Source organism: Physeter macrocephalus, chromosome 14 (genome assembly GCF_002837175.3).
Source record: "Physeter macrocephalus isolate SW-GA chromosome 14, ASM283717v5, whole genome shotgun sequence".
NCBI lineage: Eukaryota > Metazoa > Chordata > Mammalia > Artiodactyla > Physeteridae > Physeter > Physeter macrocephalus.
This window is the reverse complement of record NC_041227.1, coordinates 113,555,903-113,583,360: the sequence shown is the minus strand read 5'-3', so window position 1 is coordinate 113,583,360 and position 27,458 is coordinate 113,555,903. Positions and strand designations below refer to the sequence as shown.

At 45.8% G+C, this 27,458-nt stretch overlaps 2 protein-coding genes across 2 annotated transcripts; one reads left to right on the top strand and one right to left on the bottom strand.

Moving 5' to 3' along the window:
- The first annotated feature begins 66 nt into the window (after window positions 1-66).
- On the top strand, window positions 67-15,177 carry UBE2Z (ubiquitin conjugating enzyme E2 Z). Its single transcript, XM_007109409.4, has 7 exons — window positions 67-447; window positions 2,629-2,701; window positions 4,628-4,815; window positions 7,652-7,763; window positions 10,169-10,281; window positions 11,060-11,150; window positions 13,129-15,177. The coding sequence occupies exons 1-7, from the start codon at window positions 134-136 to the stop codon at window positions 13,297-13,299; spliced, it is 1,062 nt and encodes a 353-aa protein (XP_007109471.2). The 5' UTR covers window positions 67-133; the 3' UTR covers window positions 13,300-15,177.
- Window positions 15,178-16,558: 1,381 nt separating this feature from the next.
- SNF8 (SNF8 subunit of ESCRT-II) lies at window positions 16,559-24,007 on the bottom strand. The gene is made up of 8 exons (XM_007109410.4): window positions 23,851-24,007; window positions 23,437-23,487; window positions 21,834-21,972; window positions 20,817-20,921; window positions 20,128-20,200; window positions 19,024-19,165; window positions 17,825-17,899; window positions 16,559-16,781 (listed from the first exon to the last, which is right to left on the bottom strand). The coding sequence occupies exons 1-8, from the start codon at window positions 23,902-23,904 to the stop codon at window positions 16,644-16,646; spliced, it is 777 nt and encodes a 258-aa protein (XP_007109472.1). The 5' UTR covers window positions 23,905-24,007; the 3' UTR covers window positions 16,559-16,643.
- Window positions 24,008-27,458: the final 3,451 nt, after the last annotated feature.

Here is a 27,458-nt window from a genome sequence, read left to right as displayed (position 1 = left end):
ACACCGCCCAGGCCGGGGAAGCGGAGGGTGGGGACACTCTGGCCCGGCTCTCGGTGGTGCGGAGAGCGGGAGGGAGCAGCGGCCGCTCTGGTCGGCGGACGTGCTGCCGAGCAGTCCCGGAAGCGAAGGAGCGATGGCGGAGAGTCCGACTGAGGAGGCGGCGACGGCAGGCGCCGGGGCGGCGGGCCCCGGAGCGAGCGGCGTCGCCGGTGTTGTTGGCGTTAGCGGCGGCGGCGGGTTCGGGCCGCCTTTCCTGCCGGATGTGTGGGCGGCGGCGGCGGCAGCGGGCGGGGCCGGGGGGCCAGGGAGCGGCCTGGCTCCGCTGCCCGGGCTCCCGCCCTCGGCCGCTGCCCACGGGGCCGCGCTGCTTAGCCACTGGGACCCCACACTCAGCTCCGACTGGGACGGCGAGCGAACCGCGCCGCAGTGTCTGCTCCGGATCAAGCGGTGAGCCGGGGTTTTTCCTCCCCCAGCCCCGAGCTCCGGGGCTCGACCTTCCCCGCCGCCCCCACGCTGTCCCACTACCACCCCCGCTGCCCTCGCGGCGGCCCAGTTCCCAAGCCCACGTCTTGCCAGCCCGGAGCATCGGGATCCAAGTCCCCTTTCCCCCCGCCCCCAGCCCCACACGCACAAGCGGTGACCCGGGGTTTTTCCTCCCCCAGCCCCGAGCTCCGGGGCTCGACCTTCCCCGCCGCCCCCACGCTGTCCCACTACCACCCCCGCTGCCCTCGCGGCGGCCCAGTTCCCAAGCCCACGTCTTGCCAGCCCGGAGCATCGGGATCCAAGTCCCCTTTCCCCCCGCCCCCAGCCCCACACGCACCAAGCCCCTCCTCGCGTATCCAGGTCCGACCCCGCCCCTCGGTAACCTCCCTTGAGCCCTCGGTCTCCAGTCCGGACACCCTCCCCCACACCTCCGGACCTCCCGCCCGAAACCCGACCCTTCGGCGCTTCAGTAACACCCCCTCCCGCCCTCCGCACCGCCCCTCTCCCCCCTTCTCCACCCCAGCCTTGTTAGATGCAGCCCGGAGGCCCCACCCAGCGGTCCCCTGCGTCGTCTCCTCCCGAGCCCCGTTTGTAAGACACACACACAGCTTGCTTTGCCCGGCCTGAGACGTCAGGCCATCCTGGCTTTATTCCCGGCCTCCTCAACCCCCTCCACAGAGTCCCCTCCCCAAGTCTAGGTCGCTTCCCACGCATGCCCGCAGCCTTCTCTTGAACCACTTTTCCAGAACCCCAAAGCTCTCTACTCTCACACCTGTTCCAGGAACTCAAGCTTCCATCCCCCCGCCGCCCCCCCACCCAGTCTCACATTGACTTGTAATATCCCACTCAAGACTTTCTTTTCTGTATTCTTTCCTCTGAGTCATGTGATTTACTTTCTGAAGCAAATGTACCCAACTGAAATATAGGAACAAAGGCCCAAGTCCCTTCTGTGCTTATTTCTTGGGTGACTGATCTCAGATCATATCATTTAATAGATAATGTTTTTGTGAAATTGCTTAGCATAGTACCTGTCACATAGGAAAAGGGAATGCTTTTTAGCTGCTGTTAATCCTGAAACCTGTTTGCTGATAGCCAGACTCTCTCTCCCCATGCCCCCATCACAGTCATCGTCATCTAGGTAATCACATTCCCCACATTCCAAGTTCTTTCAGATGTTTCTACCTACTTTCAAGGTTGTACTAAAAATTAAACGGCATACTGTGTGTAAAGTACCTGGCCCAGTGCCTGACACAGTTTGCCAACTCCATCAGGGTTGCCACCTCTAACTTAAGAAACTCAGCACTCCTCAACTCTTGTACTTTTTCAGCTATTTCAGTCTTCCAATCCTAACATACCTCTGAGTTCTTCCAGTACTTCTTTTCATCCACTCTGTCGCTTGTTTGCACTTGTTTATGTCCCTCTGTACCGTAGCAAGTCCCTAGATTTCCCACCTATAGGCCCTTGCTCACAACTGATCCATTCTAGTTGATGAGCTATGACCTAGAAGTCCTCTCATCTTCTACAGTAATGACTTCATGTCATCCTCCACCTGTGAGATTCTCAGCAATTTCAGAGGGTCCTCATCCCAACCTGAGGAGGTCTGTACACTATTAGTCTCCTGGGCAAGAAGGCCATTATTGCTCCCTGCTAGTTCACTTGCTTCATATAATCCCCATGCTAACAACGGTCCACTGTGTGGTTTATGGAATTAGTTTTTTAGTGGAGTTGATTATGCCTTCCCAGTTACTGAGAAATCTTCATTTAGCATTCAGCCGTATAGTACCTGGGAATCTCGGAGGTGGGGAGTGAATGAAGTGCCATGTGGGAGGAAGTGAGAGTAAGTGGGATGTGGCTTTTCCAGGGTGACATCGGATACCACTGGGATCTCTGATTTTTTTTTCCCCCTCTCCCTTCCCTCCCCCTGAGGAAACAATGCCCCTTTGATAATAATTTGCTCTCTGCTTGCCTGACAAATACTCAGCTGAGATTTCTCAGCCAACAAGACGGTGCAAACATTTGTGGTACCAAGCACCACTTTCTCGAACCCTGGCCTCACTGAGGTGATAACAACTGTCCTGCTCAAGGGATTCCCCTTTTTTCTCCTCTCCCTCACTCCCTCCCCCACTTCCTCTTGGTGTTATACAGGGATATCATGTCCATTTATAAGGAGCCTCCTCCAGGAATGTTCGTTGTACCTGATACTGTTGACATGACTAAGGTATGTACCTTGGTGGGGTTTGGGGGTTATTGGGAAATTGGGCCCATAAAGTTGAAAGAGCCTAAAAGAGATTATCCAGCTCACATCTCTGATTACATAGATGAATAAATCAAAACCCCAAGAGAGTAAGTGGCTTGCCCAAGGTCGCACAGTGAGGTGGAGCGGAGCCTTGAACAGGTATCTGTTTTGGGGTGCCAAAAGGTCCTGGTTGGCTTGGAAAAGCCCAGTTTATGCCTGTTGTCCAAGCTTAATTATTAATAGAGCACTCTTTACCTCTCAAAAATGCTCCAGTTTGGATGATAAATTATATGGTCACCCTATTGTACTAGCAACTTTTCCCCCATCCTGCCACTCTTGACCTTTAAGTGTGGTGCTGTAAGTCAGATGCCAAGAAGGTTGGGGATGGGACAAGCTTGAGTGAACAGTGTTTGTAGTTACAGGGCCTTGTTTAGGCTCTTGTCCTTACTGATTGCTTTTGAATATCCTTTCCACCCCAAAGACCGTTCCTCTCTTGTCCACACACAGACACAGAGAAAGCTTAAATTCCTCTGGCATAGATACCTAGACTTCTCTGTCACTGATTGCTCTACCCTGAGAAGTGAATTTTTACTTAAACTGATATCGGGAAGAAATCAGATTACCTAAATCTAGTGTTGTTTAAATGAAAGCTCCTTGTAGTGTCAAATTTCTCATAGTAAAAATTCAGATTTGGTATTATTCGTGTGTCTGTTTTGTTTTGAATAGGTTTCCCTTTAAATTGATTTTTTTCTTTTTATGTGGTTGGAAATGTTTTTCCTGGGACATCTTGTTCTTAGTCAAGTATTAGTGTTAATATGCTAGTCCCTGGGGTCCCAGAATTGATGTCATGTTGATACCATTTGAGCTTGCTATTCCAAATGACTGAAGGCTAAAAGATAACATAGGATGCCACCAGGGCAAGGTGGGGGCTATAGACAGAGGCATTGGATTGCAGGTCCTTTTTCCTCTTGCTGTTTAAATTCTGAGCAGACTTAAGTGCCTAGGAGCCTTTGTAGATGAAGAAATATAACTGAGTCAGTTAGGTTTTCTTCCCTTCAAGAAGGGAAGTCTTGTTCAATCAATCATAGCTGGAGGAAGAGAATTTAGCATTTTGTTTCAAGTGCTGCTGATTTTTTAATATTATTATTAACCTACAGTGTTGGGGAAAGTTCTGGGGATAGTCTGTGGCTCCGAGTGGACCCTGAGTTTCCCCATTTTTCTTTGTATGTTTCACACAGCTGGATGCTGCCTGAGCCACATCCTCCACAGTAGGTTTGATCCTCTGCGGAGGAGACAGATACCGTAGGCCTCCATCACAACCCTCAGCTCTGCCCTGTGATTGGCACTGGTGCTGTGGCCTCCAATCCCTTTCTTCTTTTCCATTCATCTCCTCCCCTTTGTGCCACATAAATGGAGGGTGGAGTTGCATCGTACGCATGTTTAACCTAGGCAAATCCAAACCTACGTACTCAGTAAAAATATGTATTGATTTCTTAAAATTAAACATGCTAAGACAATATTTTACAGATGTATATTATGTTTTGCACGTTGGTGTTCTATCCATTTGTTACATAAAATACTGATCAAGGAAGTCCGAACAAAAACATGCTTTAAGGGAGTTTTAAAGGACACTCAAGGGTGATTTTGGCTAGATTCAATTTTCACCTTGGGCTCTAACTTTAGAATGTAACCCCTGAGTAAGATGCCACTACACTGTAATGGGGTTTCTTAAAATTCCAGAAATATTTATTAGTGTGAGTGAGCACAGGCTATTCATTTTTCATGGTGAGGATATGGACTATGGATTCAGATGAAGGTCCTGCTTCTGGCGTGGGTAGCAAGTGGAAGTCAGGAGGGTTTGGGATGGGACATCACCTCACAATTTTGAGATGGGGTTTTATTTTGCAGATTCATGCATTGATCACAGGCCCATTTGACACTCCTTATGAAGGGGGTTTCTTCCTGTTCGTGTTTCGGTGTCCGCCCGACTATCCCATCCACCCACCTCGGGTCAAACTGATGACAACGGGCAATAACACAGTGAGGTTTAACCCCAACTTCTACCGCAATGGGAAAGTCTGCTTGAGTATTCTAGGGTAAGAGGAGACTTCTAAGTGGCCAAGTTGGTTGTTAGCAAATATTACTCTAGGCCAGCCTTCATCAACCAGGGTTTCTCATCTGAATCACAGGACACAACAAAAAAAAAAAAAAAAAAAAAAAAAAAAAAAAAAAAATTCCAGAAATATTTATTAGTGTGAGTGAGCACAGGCTATTCATTTTTCATGGTGAGGATATGGACTATGGATTCAGATGAAGGTCCTGCTTCTGGCGTGGGTAGCAAGTGGAAGTCAGGAGGGTTTGGGATGGGACATCACCTCACAATTTTGAGATGGGGTTTTATTTTGCAGATTCATGCATTGATCACAGGCCCATTTGACACTCCTTATGAAGGGGGTTTCTTCCTGTTCGTGTTTCGGTGTCCGCCCGACTATCCCATCCACCCACCTCGGGTCAAACTGATGACAACGGGCAATAACACAGTGAGGTTTAACCCCAACTTCTACCGCAATGGGAAAGTCTGCTTGAGTATTCTAGGGTAAGAGGAGACTTCTAAGTGGCCAAGTTGGTTGTTAGCAAATATTACTCTAGGCCAGCCTTCATCAACCAGGGTTTCTCATCTGAATCACAGGACACAGAAAATGATTGGAGTGACTGTTTCCTCAATTCTCCCCCAGATGGTACTTGATTACTGTCATTCTAGATGCAGAAAAAGAAGTTAATTCATGACGTACAATGGATGCCTTAGTGAAGTGGTTCACCCCATGCAGCAGCAGCAGCATCTGGGAGTTTATAGCCATGTAGAGTCTGGGCCCCCACCCTAGACTTATTATGTCAAGAACTCTGGGGATAGGGCCAGCAGTCTTGTGTCTTACAGGCTCTCCAGGTGATTCTGGTGCGAACTGTTGGAGAACCACTCCCTTAGGGCATCAGGGCTTAATTCTCTCCTGAGCAGGTTGAGAAAGGCTGCAGATCCGGTGCCATTCAAGGCTGTGAATGTCTTATTTCTGAGTCTCTCGTGAGTGGCTTTGGAGGCAGTGGTGGTGATGATGATGATTATATTTTAGCAACTGAATGAAAAATGTCTGAGGTTGGAAGTCACATCAGATCTGAAACACAGATGTTTCAAGTACATTTTTGTTTCTGGGTGCTACCAAGATTTTGCTTCAAGTAGTTCTCATCCATTCCCTTTTAATCTCCTTCGGGGGTTAAAAATTCAGAATGGAAATATCTTCTAGCATATTCTGGATTGGTCTTTTTAGTGTGGTCTGAATTTCCCTGGGGCACAGAACAAGTAAAAGTTGAAGTTAAGAAAGTTGCCCAGACTGGTGATACTGTTTTCTTTCTTCCTGTCCAATCCAATATAGTTTTAGGTTTGTGTAGGGAAAAGGCAGCTGAAACAAACTTCTCCCTCTGCCCAGTTCTCTCAGATCCAAGAATATGTTCTGTGATTGCGGCAGTGAGAAAGTCCTTTGAAGGAGGTTGTCCTTAAAGAAGTCCTTTATCTCGTTAGGGTATAGGATTGTCTGTGCTGGAAGGATAGTGGTGTATATAAACCACAGTGGTAAGGAAACTCAGTTGTTGTTTCTGTATGAAAGTTGTTCTTGAAAGTGTTTTTGTATTAGGTTTTCCTTCGTTAGGCCAATATAAAACTATTTTGAGCAAACATCAGTTCATGGTAGAAACGGGAAGTAAGATGGTGGGGTAAAAGTGGCAGAAGTATTGGGTGGAAAAGGAGAAGCTACTCTGAATTTGAAAATCTGCCATCAAGAATCAGAGTAGAAAATTCCCGTGCGTACTTAGTTGACTATTCACTTTAACAGCTGCACTCCTTTCCTCCCTACCTAGAAAAAAATATTGGGCTGACTTACAAAAGCAATTGAATGAGTTTACCCTGTTGACTTCAATCCCCGAATACTAGACGCTTCGGAGAGCACAAGGTCTAGGGTTCCTGGGGGACCGAAGCTGAGAAGAGAGGTTGAGAGGCACTGAAGAGCGAGCTCTGAGGAAGTTACTGTTCCCCATCACTTACTGGCCTTCCCTCAAGGCCAGCAGGGAAAGGGAAGTGGCGAGTTAACTTGAACAAGCCAGTCCTGGTTCAGGTTGTGTTCAGCTTCCAGCTCAGGTGCCATCTCTTCAATTAATTGCATTAAAAATAAATGTCCTTAATGTCCAAGCTTCCCTCCTTCTCCCAACATTCCATCAGGCATATGAAAGAGAGGAGCAATTTTGGTGTTTCTCTGTTGAAGATGTTGTTCATGTATTATTTTCAAACCCGCCACACTCTAGAAGTGCCCCTTATTCCCTTTCTTTCCTTTGGCAGAGCTCTGTAGTTTTCAGAGGATTTGACACTCTTTGGGGGTTTGATAGAGAGCTGGATCCCCGATCATCAACCCCACCACATGGCCTCTAACCAGGGAGCTTCAATCCCTTCTCTGCCTCTGTGCTCAACTTCTCTCTCCTCTCTGACTCCATCACCACCCATAAATAAATAAGCTCTTTAAGATCCATAGAGGTTAACATTTAGACTGCCTTTGGAGCTGTTTTCTTACCTTATTTCTTTCATTTTGATGAAGGGGACCTTCCCTGGCTACTGTTTCTCTCCTAGTCCAAAGAAAATCCCTTCAAAGTTACTTTGCTTGCTTTGCCCTCTTTTGTGACACTTGATAAGAGGATTAGGCAGTTGAGTGATTTCTGGTGAATGAGGGTGAGATGGAGGCTGGGAAATTCCAGAGTATTAATAGTGAAAGAGAAAGTGAGTCACTTATGATGGTGCTGCCAGGCCCCGGGGTACTCATACACTGGTCTTTCTGTATGGCCTTTCCCCTCTCTCTCTGCCTCACCCTCTTCCCTTCCCTCTGATGTGTTTTGCAGTACGTGGACTGGCCCTGCCTGGAGCCCAGCCCAGAGCATCTCTTCCGTGCTCATCTCCATCCAGTCCCTGATGACTGAGAACCCGTATCACAATGAACCTGGCTTTGAGCAGGTAAGGCCAGGTGGGCCCAGCTTTGGGGTGTAGAATATTGGGTTTTAAGAGATCTGAAAGATCTGCTTGAGGGTTTTTGTTTTGTTTTTGACCTGGCTCAGCCCCATGTATTAAACTCGTCACCGTAGGAGAAAAAAGGAGCTGGCATGTGTGTGCCTTAATAATGAATTTTTTTCCCTATTAAATTTCAATAACATTGTCAAGTTATTTCCATTTGACTTGGATTAATCTACCATGTGGAAGTCAGTGGAGTCATTTAGAAATTGATTCTGCGTCTGTTTTGGGGGCTCTTGGAGCCAGTGTGTTCTTCTGTATGCCTCCATTCCCCAGTTTCCCTTTAAGGTGCTCCCTAGTGACTACTGCTGAGCCAGACTTTCTTTTGGAGTTATGAAGTACTGTTACCTGCAGAGCCACAGGAACAGTCATTGGCTCGGGCAAGAATATTTTAGTCCGTGCTGCCAAATAGAAGGTGGAGAAAACTCATATTTTCCAAGGGTGTACTACATGCCAGCCACTGCCAAGCTTCTATATGTAACTTCTCATTTAATCCTCATACTAACTCTGCAAGATAAATGTTATCCCCATTTTCAGCTGAGGTAATGGTGACTCGGAGAGGTTAGTTAACTTTCACAAGGACACACAGATCAGGATGTAGTCCCAGGAGCCCAAAGTCTTCCATTGTTTCAAAGCCCCTTCCAGATTACTCATGAGCACAGGAAAAGAGTTCCAGTGATATTATCAAAAGATATAATATTTCAGTTTAAATGATTAAAACGGCTTAATTCGTTTTGAAACTATTTGAGATAACACTAATATTGGTGATTCTTCTCCCTAAACAAAGGGAAATACCCTTTAAGAATGAACAAAAATTATCCCCTAAGCCATCCTTTCAAACAAATAGTGAATGTGATTTCAGGAGTAGGTGGAAATGGAAACAGACCTCATTGGCTAACCAAGGAGCTGATTTTTACGTCTTGTTTGGAAATTCAAGAGATGGGACTTTTATTCTTAAAACTACCAAACATTCTTGTTTCACAGAACCCCCTTTTCTTGGTAGTTTTTTTCACAGTTCCCCAGGCAGAAAGAAATGCCACACTGTTCCATTTGTTAAGTAGTTAGGTCCAAACAATTTACTTCCTTCTCAGATGACTACACTGACTTAATAATAGGATGTGTACACCTGTTCAGTGCCACACAATTTTTAAAATCTTGGAATCAGGGCTTCCCTGGTGGCGCAGTGGTTGAGAGTCCGCCTGCCGATGCAGGGGACACAGGTTCGTGCCCCGGTCCGGGAAGATCCCACATGCCGCGGAGCGGCTGGGCCCGTGAGCCATGGCCGCGGAGCCTGCGCGTCCGGAGCCTGTGCTCCGCAACGGGAGAGGCCACAACAGTGAGAGGCCCGCGTACCGAAAAAAAAAAAAATCTTGGAATCAGATCAGAGCCACCACCCTCATTTCTGTTCCCTCCTGTTTTCATATGCTACTTGCTATTTATCAAAGTAGTGACTGAAAATCCAGCTTCGTGAAACAGTATGTCATCAAAAGGAATGTAATACAGATTAACATTAAAACTGAACTACCTATCTCAAGGTAGTAGTTTGCATGAAGTTTCACAGGTGTTGAATACTGTGGTTTTCCTCAAAAAGTTTCCAGTATCCCACAGTGCCCTTGTGATTTCGCTGTGGTGCACATTGGGAACCGTGGTGGTAGGCTGAAGGCATGTGTGTATTTCCTGTCCATTACATGTTTTGATCAGAGCCAAAGCTCTGATTGACTAGAGTTGGTGGTGGGAGGGGGGAACAAGGGAAGAGTTATAGGGGGGAACAAGGGAATAGTTATAGGGTGGAACGCCATACTCCCGTCTGTTCACGCCCACATGTTCCTATCAGCTCTCCAGACCAGGTTCGGAGTTTTTTCTTTTGAAAACTTCAGGTTCTACTTCTGATAGACAATAGTTGAATTCAATGATGGTGAAATCCACAGATGTGTAAAGGACTTAACCAGGAAGCATCCCGATATCTATAGGTTTTTTCAGGCTAAGACTCCTAGCATCATTTATACCTTTTTGTCCCACCATTATTCTTATACATGGTTATTTCCCACTTAATCCTTCCTGCGAGGCCTTTCATTTCAGGCTTAGGGAAATTTGATGGATGTGGTTTGCTGCTTATAGGTCAAATGACCCATAACAGAGGATGGGTACTGGTATGTGTGGCGGAGGGGGCGGGGTGAGTGGTCTCAAGGACTTAGTTGCTCTTCATGGATATGCCATATAGTGGGAAAGGTATCCTCTTAGTTCATTTGCTTGGGTCACGTACCCCATACTAATCCTAAAATCTCTTCCCATTGGCTTTTCTTTTTACCTAAATTTTGTACTTGGATACTGTGGTGTCTGTCACATTATAGGAGAGACATCCAGGAGACAGCAAAAATTACAATGAATGTATTCGGCATGAGACCATCAGAGTGGCGGTCTGTGACATGATGGAAGGAAAGTGTCCCTGCCCTGAACCCCTACGGTATGTGTAAAGAGAGCCCACTTGGTACTTGGTATTCCTTTTGGATATTTAGCTTGTTTGTACATTTGAGAACCTTTGGGGCAAAGTCCAGTGTTGGGCACCAGAGAAAGATAGAGAAAAAGGAAAGATGTGGTTCATGCTTTTAAAGAGCAAGTGACCGAGGGGTTACCCAAAAGGAAGTTCAGAGAGCTTTGTGGTTCTTGGAGAGTGCCAAGCCTGATGGGAAAGACATAGTCCATGCCTTCAGGGAGCCCCTGTTTGACTAAAGACACTTAACTGTTATGCAGCCAAGTGAGGTGTAGAGTACTTCATAATAAACCCATTTCTTAGGGTTCAAGTTTATTTCGAGGTGTTAAAAACTAGATGAGCAAAGAGTTAATGAAACAAACTTTTCTAGGAAATGGGGCAACGGTTTTTTTTTTCTTTTTTTTAATTGACGTATAGTTGATTACAATGTTTCAGGTGTATCTAGGAGAATTTTGAGTAAGGTTTGGGATTAGGGATGGCCTGTGGAAAACGAATGAGATTGAGCAAGTCATGAGTTGAAGTTGGAGTTCAGATGAGCAGTGTTAACAGTCTCTCATTTTATAATCCTTAGGGTTTAAGGGAAAGCAACCATGGGCAGTCAGCTGTTTCTTTTTCCATTGAAAGATCTTTGTAGGAAACCAAATCTGGTCTTGGGCACTCTAGCTGCTGAATTTGGCATTAAGGTTAGATGGTGAAGGGGTGGTGTCTTCCCCTCTTGTTCCTAAGTGAAGCTTCTCTGCTTGTTTTCCAGAGGGGTGATGGAGAAGTCCTTCCTGGAGTATTATGACTTCTATGAGGTGGCCTGCAAAGATCGTCTGCACCTTCAAGGCCAGACTATGCAGGTAACAGAGCCCCTGCTGCTGACTCCAGAGGCCTTACAACAGACCATGTAAACCCCCCTCACAAGCGTGACATCCGCATCTCTCATAGAGTTCAGAGCCAAAAGGAACCTGGTGCATTGAGTAGCTGGGGCCCAGAGAGAGACTGAAGTCATATGGAGTTGGTTCTAGGTTCCTGGCATAAAGTAGGTACTCAAGAGTAGAATCTGAATCATCCTGCTTTCTAGGCTGGAACTCCTTCCCTTCTTGGTCAGTAGTCTTTTCAAACCAAGAACATTCAGCCCTCTCAGAATTTAGGGATTATGAGAGTCATCTGTTGGAATTCCATCCCTAGCTCAGGGGGGTGCTAAGAGAAGGAATGCTTAGGGAAACGTTGGGTGTGCAATTATTGTTGAAAGAATCTAATACAAGGATGGTAACCAGTTGTTCATTCTCTGCCTCTACTGGGGAAATGTGCTTCTGCTTCCAATAAGAATGCAGAATTTAGGCTTGCTTAAAAGAAGAGGTTCTTATTAAACCGAATTGTAGATAGGATCAAATATAAGCAACTGGTTGAGAATCTTCCTGTCCTGAAGGGCCAGTCCTGTGTCTCTTGGATCATTCACTTGCTTAGAAAAGTGGTGACTTGGATAAGTGGCTAAGGCCTCTTCAGGTTCTTTCCAGTTCTTTTTGGTCTATGTTCCCACCCACCCAGCACCACCAGCAGTGGGAGTAACTGTTTTGTTTCCTCAGGTGCTGCTCAGAGATGGTAGCTTCCCTATCCTCCCTTCAAGGACTTCCCTCCTGCGTGCTGCATTTAAACTCAAAGGGCAGGGCCAGCTCAAGGCTGACTTGTTTCCTGAACCTTTTTTGAGAATATATCGAGGATGATGCATGCTGTAGCTTGTTCCCCATCAGGAATTATCATTGCTGGTATCTAGCAGCATTTCTAATATTCAGTCTGTGAAGGAAAAACAACTCATGACGAGGGAAGGCCAGGGAGAAGCAGCATCTGGGGAGGAAGAGAATGGGTGGAAATGGAGCCAGTGATGAAAGGAAGAAGATTTGGGAAATTGACAGCTCCAGAGTAAGTGTGGAGTTCAGTTTTGGGGGAACATAACCCTCAAATGTGAAAAGTATGGGCTGTAGTCACAAGAGACTGACTTACATCCACTGGCCCTTGGTCATGAGGGTAATGTGTGGGCAGAAGTGTGGAAGGAGTTTAGGTGGGAGAAGCAGACATTATGTGAGAGGGAAAGTCGTGGACTTTTTTGTAACTGCCAAGGAAAGAGGTCTCCACTTGTTTGAACCCTGGGCAAGCTACTTTGCTGCCATAATCCTTATTTAGCGTTTTAAATTTCTTTTTTTATACCCTCCACCCCACCCATAGTTATTTTTGAGACTTTAAGGACAGTTAACCCCTTTCCACGTAATGTTTGGTTATCTTTGATCTCGAATGACAGGGACTGGAGTGATGCCCAGAAACCTGGACAGGAATGTGATGACTGGTCCGTGGGGAGGAGGGCAGGTGCTTATCCAAAGTCAGAACTCCTTCATTCTAGACCTGCCTGTGATCTTAGAAAAGCAAATTACCCTTTTTGAGTATAGGGAATGAAGGATAATTTTCCCCTTATATAGTTTGTATGAGGTTAATTGAAAACACCAGCACACTTAATGATTACAGTCCTGGTCTTGAATTTCTCTTCCCTATCTATCTCGCCATTACCGTGTCCCCCTTCTGCACAGTGGCTTGCTTTGGGGAAATGCAAAAAACACATTTTAATGTTGGCCCAAGCCAGACCTATCTGGGGTGGTGAACGTGCCACAGTATTCCCAAACAAAGATGATGTTGTCTGCTGTTGGGAACTCTCTGTGCTATGCCCCCTTCTGTCCTCATGCTCAGAAGTTGAGCGTGTGTTTTACGTGGGCCTAAAGCTGCTCTGTCTAGGGTGAGCCACCCAGACTTGAATCTTCCTTCCCGCTTGTCTCCTTTCCCCCACAGGACCCTTTTGGAGAGAAGCGGGGCCACTTTGACTACCAGTCCCTCTTGATGCGCCTGGGACTGATTCGTCAGAAAGTGCTGGAGAGGCTCCATAATGAGAACGCCGAAATGGACTCTGATAGCAGCTCGTCTGGGACAGAGACAGACCTGCACGGGAGCCTGAGGGTTTAGACCCTGCTCCCCTCTCCCCTCCCCCCACTCGAGAGTCCCAGCAAAGTCCCTTCCCCCCACCCCAGGGATGGAGAGGCACTTGTGTATCTCCCTCCAAATGTGACATCATCCCGCAAGATGGCAAGAACCAAGCAAGCTTGGATCCCAGGGTGTGGAAGTGGGGAGGCTGTTCCCGATCTGACCTCCTTGGCTCTCGAGCATCTGGGGCTGTGTTCATCCCATATCAGGGGCCAAGGTACCTATGCAGGAGCACCTAGGGCGAGGGCCTCTGGCAAAAACAAAACAACCAACACACCTCTCCACAGGGCCAGCTCCTTAGGGACAGGTGGAGACAGAAATTGCAATTCCTAGAGGGAGTGTGCCCAAATGATTTATGGGGATATCTGGAAGGGAGCTTGGGGTGGGGGGCTGTCTGTGACACTTAAGCAGTCTGGGTGGTTGTCTGTCTGTCTGTCTTCAGTTTTGAAGCAGGGCTTCCCAATGCCCTTTTCCTCCCTGCCTCTTTACCCCCATTATTTCCCACAGGCCAGCATAATTTTGTTTTTCCTAATTTATAGTCACTGTTCTAGACAGACCAAAGAGAAGGAACAGTGGTGGAGTCTAGGCTGCTGATGAGTAAGCTTTACCTAGCACCTGAGCACCTTTCTCCTCTGCCCCCCATTCCCTCACCCATTCTAGATTTAAGACAAGGTAAATGTGGCTGGGCCTGAACCAAGGTCTTGGTAAAGCCTGCACAGGCACCATAAGAAGCTGAAAATGCCGTTTGTTCCCACAGTCACCGATTTGAAAAGTTCCCATTGCAGACAGCTGTTGTGTGTATGGGATTAGAGCCACTACATAGAACAGTCTCTTACAGATTTTTCATAAATACTAGTCACAATGAGGGTATTACTCCTGGGGGTGGGGTACAGGGGGGAGGCTGATGCTAGTCCTATTGTATTTTGTTTGGCTGTCCTTGTGTGTTTTCACCTCAGCCTGTAGTCCCCTTCCTCACTTCAAAGCCCAGGGAGTTGTGGGGAGCAAGCATAGCCAATGGCAGAGGGGATTGGGGCTGGGACTCTGAAGACTCCTCCCCTTCTCTCCCCCCTCCCCCCCAACTGCTCTTTGTCACTGACTCTGATGGGTGTTTGCCTGGCTGTGTCGCTTCTCTATCTATTTAGCTGCAGTGATCCTTTATCTGGTTGGCTCAGAAAAATGTGCTTTAGGTGCCCTGTGACACTGGGCATCAAGGGAACCCATCCTTCCCCTTTTTGATGTGTTCTCCTGTACTTTCCAGATTCTTACTGATAGGTCTCCCAGTGGGGTACTGGTGATCCACATGACACAGGGCCTCAATCAGTATCCAGCCACGAGTAAGGGAGAGGATAACTTGTACCTGCTCTGCCCGCTGCTAGAGAGGCTTCTGCCTTGTGGGTCATGAGACTTCCTGGGGAAGTTGGGAAGGGGGTTGGGCACAAAGGAGAATGTCCTACTTGGGATGGCAGGAAGCAAAGGAACTGGACAGGAAGTGGGCTTGGGGGACAGAAGTGTAGCTTTGATACCTGAAGGCTGGGTCTCTTCACGAGGAGACTCAAGAAGGGGCCCTGCTTCCAATTTCCCTCTTCCATTCCCAGAGCTAGTACAGGGCTTGGAAGAATGCCCTTGGTCTGTTGGTCCAGTGTTACCTGTCATACATTTAAGTGTTCCCACTTTCAAGTGACAATCCTCTCCTTGGCCCTGCCATGGGCAGAGCATGTCTGGCGTACTAGCCTGACTTTTACGTCCTAATCTTGAGTTGAGGAAATATATGCACAGGAGTCAAAAAGATGTCTTTATATCTGACTGTACATAAAGTTTTTTTTTTTTTTTTCTTTTTGGTGCAATAAAGTTTGTTTTGGCAGAAGGAGGAAGCGCCTATGGGTGTGGGAGGGTTTGTGTAAAAGGAAGAAGGGGATCGTTTTGACAGCCACACCTCTCACCTAGGCCTGAAACTGTCAGGGATAAAGATAGTGCTCAGTGGAAGCCAAAAACTTGGGTTATGTGGTGCGGGTGGAAGCAGGACTACTGGTGGCAAAAGTTCCCATCATTAAGAAATGGGGTCCTTTTTTTGAGGCTGTGTAACTTTGGCAGTCAAGGAGAGGAATGCCATCTTAGCCTCGGCTGCTTCGAAAGAAATACCTGTTCAGGAAGTGAGCTTGTCCTCAAGGACAGGCAGAGGTAGAGGAGATGGGCTCAGACTATATCCCCTTGCTAAGGGAAAGGTGTCTTCGTATGGATAGTCCAAACCATTGGGTTTTCAGTTTTCTGATACCAAACTACCCCTTCTTAGGAATTCAGAATTCAGATCATGAAGACAGGGCTTAATGCTGGCCTCCCAGCTCATCACCACCTTCTCTACTTGCTATAGAAGGCTCTTGCTTTCTGGTACAGAGGCTTTTCCTCTTGGCTGACCGTGTGTGTAGGAAGAAATTATACGCAAAATGTCCTGCCGACCTGTGCCACGCAAAGCTGCGTACAGGAAAGCGTGGGCCCAGGGGGGCTAGTGGGCCTAGGCTCTAGCTTTGGCTCTGCTTAAGGTGGTGGCCTCTGGTCAGTTAGATTCCTCACCTGCCAAAGTTAAGGACACCTATTTAACTTTTAAGGTTGTGAGGACTATACAAGGTGTATATAAAACTGGGTGTCTGGTAGGTGTTCAATAAATGATTCCCTTTCCCACCCCTAAGGTTAGAGGGATGACCTGGTAATCGCTATAGGAGGAAAAGGTAGTAAGGAATTTGAGAAATACTGCATCCACTATTGGTTAATTCCCCTCAAATTAAATTTTCTTTTCTCTAACCACCATTTAACATTGACCTCTATTTCCTTCATACTCATAGCTGAGTCTGCTGCCATAACCTGGAACCTCTACAAAGGAAGCTGGAAGAGACTGAAAGAGTGACTATTTACTGGTCCGTTAGGGTCTGCTCGTTTGAGATAAGGAACATTTTAGAGGAAGGGGTTTGAATTAACAGAGGCTATAATTTATGTCTCAGGGCCACAGAAACTAGACTGTCTAGCCGGGAGACAGATGGCCTTCATTCTAGGCCCAGCTCTACCATGAACTTGTAGATGACCTGTGCAAGTCAGTTTATACATGTTCACTGTTATCTATGTTACTCAGGTTATCCTTAGCGGATAAAAAAGGTTTTCTCCAATAAAGATGCAATGTGAAGGCACTTTTAAAAAAAAGTAATGGGGGAAGAAAAAAATTGGAAGTTTTTTGGTTTTTTGGTTCTTTTTCAAAACAAAGTTGTCGAGGTTTTTATTCACCACCAGCTCCTCCCTCTTCTCCCTGCCTGCTGCTGTGCCCGCTTCCGCATTCCCAGTCAGGGGAGGGCTTCTCTGGCCTCCTCAGCTGTAATCTCCTGGGAGTAGAGATCAGTGAAGAGAGCTGGCAGCCAGTAGTGGGCCTCCCCTGGGGCCTGCAGGTCCAGCCAAGCCAGCCCTTCCTTCAGCAGGTGTTCCTGGCAGAAAAAGGAAAAGTCAATTGAGAAAGGGGAGTTTACATAATGTAGGGTAGATAATCCTCCAACCTATCTTGGCTTCAGTGGGGTTTTCAAACTAAAACTACAAGAGTGCCTTCACATATTTACACAGCTAAATTAGAATGATTTGTTTAGCCTAGAGCTTTGCCTGAGGTGTGAGAAATGCCACCAAGTTGCTTAATCTGTGCTGCTGGGAAAGAGGATAACGACAAAGTGGGATGTTGTGGAAGGAAGGGCTACAGAAATATTTGCTATATGGCTTTGAGCAAATCACTAACTCCATTCCCTAAAACAAAATGGAGATCAGTACCTTTCAGTTAACTTATGAAGTAACAGACAGCTGGGGGAAACCTTTTTAGAAAAGTTAATGGGAAAACCGTATTAGTATTAGAATGGACTCCTAGTTCCTACAGCTGGAAGTGTGTTCCAGATGGGTTGGTTCTACCCAATATCATCAAATGTTTACGTTATCCCCACTTCACAGATGAAGTTAAGTCCATAGTTCAACTGCCTGGGTAAGGAGAAAGGTATTGAAAGCCAGGGTTCCTACGTGTTCATGCTACTCCCTCTTCACAACATCAGTCTTTCATTAGTACCGTGAAATGTGTATATATAAAACTATATGTAATATGCACTATAATAGTAAATAATTATAGCAATGTAGTTATCAGTAGTTAATAATTCCCTTCACTCTGTACTAACAGTGTTACTTCCAGTACAAGCCACATTAACCATCTGACCAGGCTTTACAGGTCAGCAGAGAGAGGCGTTGGTGACTCCCCAGTGGCAGTGGCGGCCTGGCTGTACCCATGTGCCAGGGCTGGAAGCCTGCCTTTGTGAGTTCTACGTCTCAGTGCCGTCTTCAGAGAAATGCTGGGGTTACTTCTGGTGTGGCAGCAGCAGCCTTCCAGGCAAGAAGTCAGCAGAGAGAGAGGCCAAAGCTCTTGCCTCAGTGGTACCTGTCTACCCACCTCCTCCCATCTGGGGCCCATCTTTTCTAGGCCATTCCAAAAGTCACATACCAGCACTTGCCGCGCTCGCTCCGTCTCCCATTTAAGACTGGCTTTGATGTCACTGACAGTCACATAGCCATTTTTCTGAAGGAAGGAGGAATGGGGACTGCGTCAGTTAAGAGTGTGCTTTCCCTTAGAATCCAGCATCTGCCCAGGGACAATTAATTTACCCAGGCAGGAGGGGGAACTGCCCCTGGGTGAAGCCTAAGAGAGCATAGAAGAATGTTTAGAGGTCCCAGCAGAGAGCAAGAGAGAAGTGACTTTCAGGAGGACAGAGGTAGGTTGAGGGGTTCAGTCTTAAAAAGTAGAGTCGAGTCCCTGGTACTAAAATATTAATGTAGACTTTATCAGAGAACTCTAAAGTATGACAAGGAAAGATTCAGAATGATTAACTGATAGGAAGGAATGGTGATCATCATAAACTGTTCATAATCTAAAATATTTAAGTATTCAGCCCTTATCCTGCCTCACTCTTAACCATTCCCCAATCCAGAAAAGCCCCCTCCCTCGTTTAGTTCTATTCTACATTACAGAATTGAGAAAACTGAACATGTCTTCCCTAAATACATGATAAGGATTTCGAGGAAGATGATATAGCTTAAGGCACTGCTGAGGAACAGGAGGATGGCAAACAAGATTAAACATTTTTTCAAAGAATCCATAAAGTAGTTTTATGAAGACATCAAAAAATCTGTCCACCAAGGAAATTCAGTTAGTTGTCTGCATGTCTGTCTACACTAGACTGTAAGCTCCTTGAGAGCAGGAACTATATGGTACCCATCTTTATATGCTCCTACAGCCTGGCCCAGTGCTTTGCACTGTAGCTGCTCAATAAACGTCTGCTAAATAAGCACAGGTCTGAGTAGTGCATCCATTAGACAGTTTCAGCAAAAGACCTAAGTGATGGAGGGGAGGAGATCAGAAAATCCCCTCCCAGACTGCCCCTACATGCGCGCGCGCGCGCACACACACACACACACACACACACACACACAAACCCCCCCCCCCTCTTTCTCTCTCTCTCTTTCTCTCTCTCTCTCTCTCTCAGAAGGCCCACCAGTAGAAAATCCCCTCCCAGACTGCCCCTACATGCACGCGCGCGCGCGCGCACACACACACACACACACGCACACCCACCCTCCCTCCCTCCCTCTCTTTCTCTCTCTCTCTTTCTCTCTCTCTCTCTCTCTCAGAAGGCCCACCAGTACCTCTGCCAGCTGCAGCACCACAGTGTGATCCATATTAAGCTCAGCTGGAACAGACTGAATGAGGTAAGTGCCGCCCACAGGGATGATGCCGAAGCCAGTGCCCAGTGCCTTTAGTTTCTTGATGGCCCTGATCAGGTCGTCTCTGAGGTGAGGAAGAGCTGCTTAAAGACCCTTGGCAGACCAGACCTAGCAACAATGCAGTTTCAGCTCTGCCCTGGGCAGGATACCCTGATTGAAGAAGACTCAGAAGGCTGCATAACATTTAACTACATCAGTAAAAAGGCAGGGTCAAAGTGCACCAAATGGTGCTTGGACATTCCAGGGAGATGGTATAGGAGTCAGGCTCTCCACTTAGCAAACCATTCCAACACCAGACAGAGGTAAAAAATATGCTTCCAGGAGCCCATCAGGAAATGTGAATAAGTGATCTGAACTTAAGAGACAATAGGGAGTAGTGTAAACTACGGCAAAATAGAGAATGCTCATCCATTTGAAAGGGGCAACCCAGCTGATTACTGCCATTTGGAAATTCAGGCGCAGTAGTGCCAGATTTTCTGATTCCTTAGCTGACAACTAACTGAAATTAAAGAAAACCCACAAGATAATGTGTAGACCACATATCCAGCCCACATACTGAGAGTCTTTTTTACCTTTTCTCAAATTGGAGTCACACAAAGGCTAGTGAGCCAGGTCAATTTACACCCCATCTTCTGAGCCCAGCTCCTTTCTCCAGCCTTTCTCAGTGCCTGCTCTAGTCTCCTTGACCACAGATAATGTCAACAGTATATACAACCCCAAGTATGTTTAAAAAGAAGAAAAAAAAAAAGTGTATACACACACCCACATTATTTTTATGCATGAAAAAAACGCTTAGAAGGAAATCTACCAAAACTTTTAACAGTTGTAATATCTCAGTTGAGAAATAATGGGGTTTTTTTTATATCTCTATTTTCAGATTTCTAAAATAAAAACATTTCTTCTGATCATGAAGAGGAATAAAAATGATTCCTAAACTAGCCTAGACGAACGAGTGGTAAGGAGAAAAGATTTCCACCTTTTTTAAAGACCTTTCTATACTGCAAGGGGTTGGAAGGCAAAACCTACTGGCTGACATCCTGGGCGAATTTGCCCCTTCCTTTTAACACCTGTTGATGTAGTTCCTCCAGAGTTATCAGACCTATTGGAGAGGGAGACAGAAAGCAGTTGAAGGATTACCTTTATGACTTTTTTTTTTTAAAAGGCAGCATCTCTGAAAAACTGTAAATGCTCTCTTGACACCAAGGCTGTGTCTATAGCCAATGACTTCTAACTAGGTTTAAGTTTTATTTCTTAACTTCAACACAGACCATTCAGTGTGCTTATTAAGATGATAACACTGGATGATTGTTTTAAAGGTAACATTCTGGGGAGCACAGAGACTCCGTTGGCATCACCACACCTTGGAGAAGCAGGGCAGGCCTATAGTTACTAATGAGAAAATCATAACCCAGACACATCATCTATCAGGGAAAAAGGCCTATTTCCTACCTGCCTATATGTTCTGTAACAACTAGGAGCTAAGCCTTCCTGGCCAAAGACCTCTGGAGAATAGAAATAACCATTCAGGTTTACCCTTGGCCATGGAGACCGGTCATGGATTCAACATCATGAAGCACTAAGATACTTCTCAGGACCTAACAGCTTCTCAAGACCTTACTGGTCTGCAGACTGCAGGATAGGAAAGATCATCTTTCAAGATTTTTTCCCTCTTAGAGAAGCCCAAAGCCCAGTCCACAGGACCCAGCCACCCTCACCTCCATTCCGGTGTTTCAGGGCCAGGCACACTTCGATAATCTGGACACCCAGCTCGTAATAGAAGTCTCCCACGCCTAGCATCTCAGACCAAAATCCTTTTCCAGCTAAAAGACAGAAAAACAAAAGCTAGGTTATTCAATAGTTACATCTTTTCTTTCAAAGCTAGATTAAAACATCTATTCTAGTGCTTGCTTCGGCAGCCCATATACTTAAAAAAATACATCTATTCTATGGGAAGCCTTCTCTGCCCAGCCTTATGCCCTTCTGCTCCACTTACAACTCAGGATCCTCAATACAATCTGACTCTTGGTAATGCCTACTAAACAGCAGGTTCAGACAGTTCTAAAGGTGGGCAATCGATTTGGCTGCTAACTCTGGCTCAGGATACTATAAAAGTGAGTTTCCTTTCCCAAAGCATGCAGTGAAATATAATGGGACATATGGTCTAGACAGGCTAAGAAAAAGAATATGCAGACCTGGCATTCAAAAATCCATTGAAGATATTTTATTGAGTAAAAAATGCAAGTTACAGAGTAATAATTACAGCATAATCCCATATATTTTTCAAAAATAGTTTATAAACATGATGAAGGTGTCTAGAAAGATATACCTTAAACTGTTAACGGTACTTTATCTCTGCAATTACGGGCAGGGTCAGAAGACTTCCACTTTCTTGTTTTCTTTTTTCTCCTTTGTTGACTGACTGCCTGAATACATGCTACTTTTATCAAAACTTTTTTTTTAACAAAGGGAAAAATAGTCATAAAAAATTCCGCAGCAGAGCATTCCAAGGAAGACCATGTACACTGGCTACTCAGCCTGCACTCCAACCTCTCCATCTTTCCCATCAAACTGGATACTCAGCCATCCTGCTAGGGACTCCCTGAAGACAACATCCTCTGGATCTCCCTGTAGGCCCTTATAGAAGACGCCCCAACGGTAGTGACGACAACTAGGTGAGCTTTGTCCCTTAGCAACCCTAGAAGAACACTGGACCCCTACAGACAACTCCTTACAGGCCAGAGGATCCACCCCAATGGTGGCACACATGTCCTGGAACTGCACCCGGAACTCAGGATTCTTCCGGATCTCCTGCTTGTGCTTGCTGGCAAATTCTTCCAGGTTGGTCTTGAACATGTCCAGCTGCTTCGACATCTGCAGGATGAATCACAGTTAAGTTTAGCGAACTTCCTTCATCACAAAATACAAAATTAAAGAAATAGAAAATTTTTTTTTCCTTGTGCTGAGAACTCTTAGGGTTTACTCTCTTAACAACTCTCATTATATAACATACAACAGCATTAATTATATTTCGCTTGTTGTAAGTGCTTCTCTTTTTCCCAGAAGAAAGAAATGTTATTAAATTGAAGGTGCAATCAACAAGGACCTATTGCATAGCACAGGGAACTCTACTCAATATTCTGTAATAACCTATATGGAAAAAGAATCTGAAAAAGAATAGACATATGTATAGGTATAACCGAATCACTGTGCTGTACACCTGAAACTAACAAAACATTGTAAATCAACTATACTCAAATATAAAATAAAATTTTTTTTAAATCAAAGGAAATTAATTAATTGAAGATGCACCTAATAATTTTGCAGCATTCACACGGTGGGAAATATTCAGCCACTGACAGAAAGGCTAGCTAGGAGAGAAAGGAAGCCTGGCATGAATTAGGTGTGTTGTTTCAATCTTTGAGTCAAGGACCTCCTTGGGGATAACCGTAGATAAAGAATCTCTGAGGAAGGGCTCTACCAGAGTACATTCTAAAGCTAAATACTTTTGGTTTGGGGATATTCTGACTTCCCATTTGCATTACTCCTTCTCTTTCCCTAATTAACAACCTATCTTCAACCCACCAAGAATAACCACTCCTGGCCCAGCATCTCCTCATTTCCAACATATTAGAAATTTACACATTATTATAATCACCATTTCCAGTTGATTCCTGCATGTTATCTCCCCTGAGCTTTTGAACAGCACACCCTGTGTCTACTTATTTTCCTCAGTTCAAGGGCCCATTTCCCTGCCTCACTGCCTCCTTCTCTTCTTCACCAGGCAAAATAACTGAAACAGGGCATGTACAGAAAAGGGAAGTGTTAGAGAAGGAAACTGCAGGAGCCACACCCCCATCACTGACACACACTTCTGGTATGCACCTAGATGTGATGGTGGTGGGTGCCACAGGTTAGGCAATATTTTCATGTTATTCTTAGGCATTTAAAGTAAAAACCCAAAAGACCTAAATCAAACAACTCTACCACTTACTACCCATGTAACCTTGGATAAAGCACTTAACACCTCAGTGCCCTCAATTCTAAACTGCGAAGAACAGAGTTCCTTCCTGATAGGATTGTTAGGAGGAATGAACAAGACAGTGTATGTAAAGAAAATGGACGTGTGCATGAGACGGTACAAGTAGGTAATCACTCAAAGATGTTAGCTATCATTGTTATCAGCAAGTCACCTAAATGATCTGAGCTGCCCAGAAATTGGGGATTTGCCAAATGCCCTATTTTTAGTTCGATCCAAACAATCTGGTTTATATCAAAGGTGTCCTGCCCAGCCTTGTCGGATCTCCCTTGCTGCCTGGAGCCCTCCATCCCACTCACCTGGGCCAGCTGGTCCTCAGCCAAGACAGTCCCTCGCTCCTTATACTTGGCCTGTCAGACAAATAGACCAGGATGAGTTGAGAGAGTGGGTGCTGGGGGCTCCCACTTGTACTGCCTCCGCAGAAGTATTAAGAGGGTCTCGCAACGGTTTTTCTTAGGGAGAGGGGGCGAGGAAGTAGAATAGACAGACGACTCGTCTGTAGTCAAACTGGGGGAAGTGGGGGAAAGGGCTGATGGATCTAGGGATGCTGACATTCCAATCCACCGGAAGCTGAAGAAACTCAATTCCCCGGGACCGAGAAACCCGCGTCAGATTCTGTTGGGAGGCGATTTGAGGGTACAGAGCTCTGCGCGGAGAGACTTCTGTCTCTCGCGGGTCTGGAGTGACTGTAGGGCCCGCCTCCTTCCCCTCACCTCCGCAAGCTTCTTCTTGGCGATAGCGCCGGCTCCCACTCCGCGGCGGTGCATCCCCACCGTGGCCCGCGGGCCGCCCCGCTGCCGGGACCCCGGGTCTCCGCGTCCCGGGATCCTCCACCAGCTCCCCCACGCGGATGCGCAGGCTGTACGTCATCTCCGCGCGCCGGAAGCTACGCGAAGACTTCCGGCCGCGGGGCTGAACTCCCCCACCGCCAGGGGCCCGGCGGCCCCTCCTCGTGCTCCAGACAGGATCTGCAAAACTGTTTGCGGCCCTGCGCTCCCCACCCAGGTGGACGCCTCAGACCCTCTCGATTTCATGCGACTGCCCCTACCGCCACCCCAGCTTGCAAGTGAGGGTCCGCCGCTGCTCACTGACCGTCTGTTGCGTGCTACGCGCTGAGTTGGGCGCCGAGCGTTCCGTATTAAACATAAAACAATCCGTTCTACGCTAATGGAGCTTGCCTTTTGGAATCACACGTAGAGCTTCTGACTGGGGAAGGCTTTACAGTTAAGAACTTGGACTCTGGAATTAGTTTACCTGGTTTCATAGCTCACTTCCACTACGTATGGTCCAGTAACTTAAGGCAAATTCCTTAATCTCTTTGTGTTCCATTTTCCACAGTTGCGAAAGAGTAATACCTCCTCATGAAGTCGTTGTGAGAATTAAGCCAGTAAATATATAACAAAGCATTTAGTGCAATGCCTGGCACATAAATAAGTATCAGCTATGTTTGTTATTCATCAGGTCTGGGGTGGAATCAGTGATCTGTGTGTTTAGGAAGTTCCATAGGTGATTTCCATAGCATTATTGAGTCTTACAAAAAAGGAGCCAAGGGAGGTTTAAGTCAGGGAGTAATAATATCAAAATTTTGTTATAGGAAAATTAGTGGCAACCCAGACTTAATTTTAAGTCAGTTGTAGCAATCCAAAGTAGAAATGATGAGAGCCAGAACTAAGATGGTGGCAGTAAGGATAGAGAGAATGCAACAGATTCCGGACAAAGTAAGAAGATGGGATGGTAAAACTGATGAGATGGGGGCAGAGTGGGTGGGAAAAGTTAGCAGGATGTTCAATTTCCTGGCTTGGGCAACTGCGTGGTGCCATTCAGAGAGAGAGGTAGGAAAAGATCACAGGATGAAGCTGAGGAAATAAGAGTGGTTTTGAAAATGTTGAAATTGAGGTCTGTGGGACATCACAGGAGAGATGGCCAATTGTCATTCAGATGTATGAAGTTCTACAGAAAGAACTGGGCTACAGATCAAGGCAAAACCATGGATGTGAATAATGTTACCAGAGAGGTTTCAAGTAAAAGGATAAGAGGATGGGAGCAGGGACTTCCCTCGCAGTCCAGTGGTTAAGACCCCATGCTCCCAATGTGGCAGGGGGTAGGGGGGTGGGGGGGGGAGAAGGAGTTCGATCCCTGGTGCGTGAACTAACATCCTTCGTGCTGCACCATGCAACCTGAAAAAAAAAAGAGGATGGGAGCAGAGAGATCGGTGGCAGGATATTTAGTTGCCATTTGGGGCCTTGAGGGATGGTGGAGCCATGAGCCAATGAGTCTGGGTCCCTGAGGATTTCATGGAGCAAGCTGTCACACCAGCTCTGGGCTGCCTGCCTCTGGATGTTTACAAGAAAGAGAAATAATGCTCTATCTTGCTAAAAATATTTAGCACTGTTATTTGTGTTTTTCTGTATTTTGAAAGAACGACCAAGGCTGAAACAATTATTTAGGCTATCATAGTCCTACCTTCAAATTCACTCCGATACATACCCTCAGACACTAAACTCAGATAACATAAGCCCCCTTAAACAGAAACTTACTTTCTCAGACATAGATTTGTCCCCTCCCAACACATACATTTGACACCCTCTCATGCACACTGACTTCCTCCATTATACCCTGTCTATGAAAAACGCATTAGCCTCATGTATGCACACACTGACCTCATATTTTCATATCCTAACTACACCACTCCCTAACACAAAAACTCCGTCCCTTAGGGGCCCACTGACACCATCTAGACACACCTACCTCATTTCTCACTCTTTGACTCACACTGTATGACTCTTTAAGGTATACACACTGATCCTTCACTCACACTCACGACTTCAGATTTAACTATTCAGACCCTCAAATGCACACATACATACTCCTTGATGTACACACGTTGACCCTTGATAAACTTCGTTGCCACCCGCAAGCAGACATGTTCGTTCCCTCCTTCAGACACATTTGTTCTCCTCTATAATTTAAGAGAAAGTATGCTGACCAGTAATGTGCTGGTAAATGTTTAACAATCACCTGTCCAGGTTGGGAGGGCGGTGCTCTGGTTTATATCATTTGCCAGTTTCCATAGTGTAAATACTCTGACCACAGCCTTTGGAGCTATTGTTTCAAGCTATGGATGGTTTTACAGCCTGCTCACAGAATTCCTGACAATTTCACAATGGCTCTCAGAAGCACTCTGCCCCAGTGCACCACTGAATGTGACCGTCACAGATGCTCTCAGTTGCTTTAAGTGACTAGTGAGTCATTGGCCTTACGGCAGAGTGGCTAAGAGCATGGGCTTTAATTCTCTGCCTCAGGGAGGCAGTGTAGTGCACGGTTGACAGCTATGACGTTATCATTACCTCGAAGGACTGTGATGAGGCTTTAAATGAGATCACCATGACTTTTAAAAATTGTTTATAAATCTGAATAAAAGCCCCCCCCCCAAAAAAAGAATAAAAAACCAAAAGTTGACCAAAAAATGGCGTTTCGAAAGTACTGAGCGCTAATGCCTGGCCCATAGTAAGACAGGTGTACAACATTTTTTTTAATAACGCTTTCAGATTCACTGATTCACAGAGACACCCAAGACTACAGAAATATAGATCTGAACTCCTCCCCAATACAATCAGTTCTATCATGGAGAATCATTAAAATATAACCTCTGAGCAAAGGCATGTTCTAAATTGCGTGGTACACAACCTTAGAACTCTAGGAGTTTAGAGGAGAGGAAGCCCAAAATGTTAAGAACTGGAAGAGATAGCAAACTGGCAGCCCTCAGGCAAATTCAGTTCTCCAAAGAGTTTTGTTTGGTCATCAGAATACCTTTAGGGACACATTTCTCTTCCATTTTCACAGTCCCAATCCTTACCCTTATTTTACACACTCCCCACTTTGCTAATTTAGGTTACTGGCCCAGCCATTCAGCCAATCCAGTTTGCCACTCCCTGATTTTAAACTAATACCCCAGTGTTTTTATTTATTTATTTATTTATTTTTTGGATACCAATCACTTGTATTTATTTCAGGACATAATATACTATTTTGACCCATGGACAATACTAAACTATAATCCTGTTAAATATCTATAGGATATTTTATTTTTGTAAAGATCCTTTCCAATTGCAGGCTAAGCAAAAACATGCATTTACAGCTGTATTAATGTATTAAAGCAAAAGACAACCCAACTTAATATGAAGAGAAATTGTGACCTTCCATGTAATGCTCGACAGAGAAAACACTGATTTTGACACATTGTCTTATTTTATTCAAATAGCGGTCTGCTCACACACGGTCCAAGGACACCCAAATAACAGTGCACAGATTGGTCTTCAAC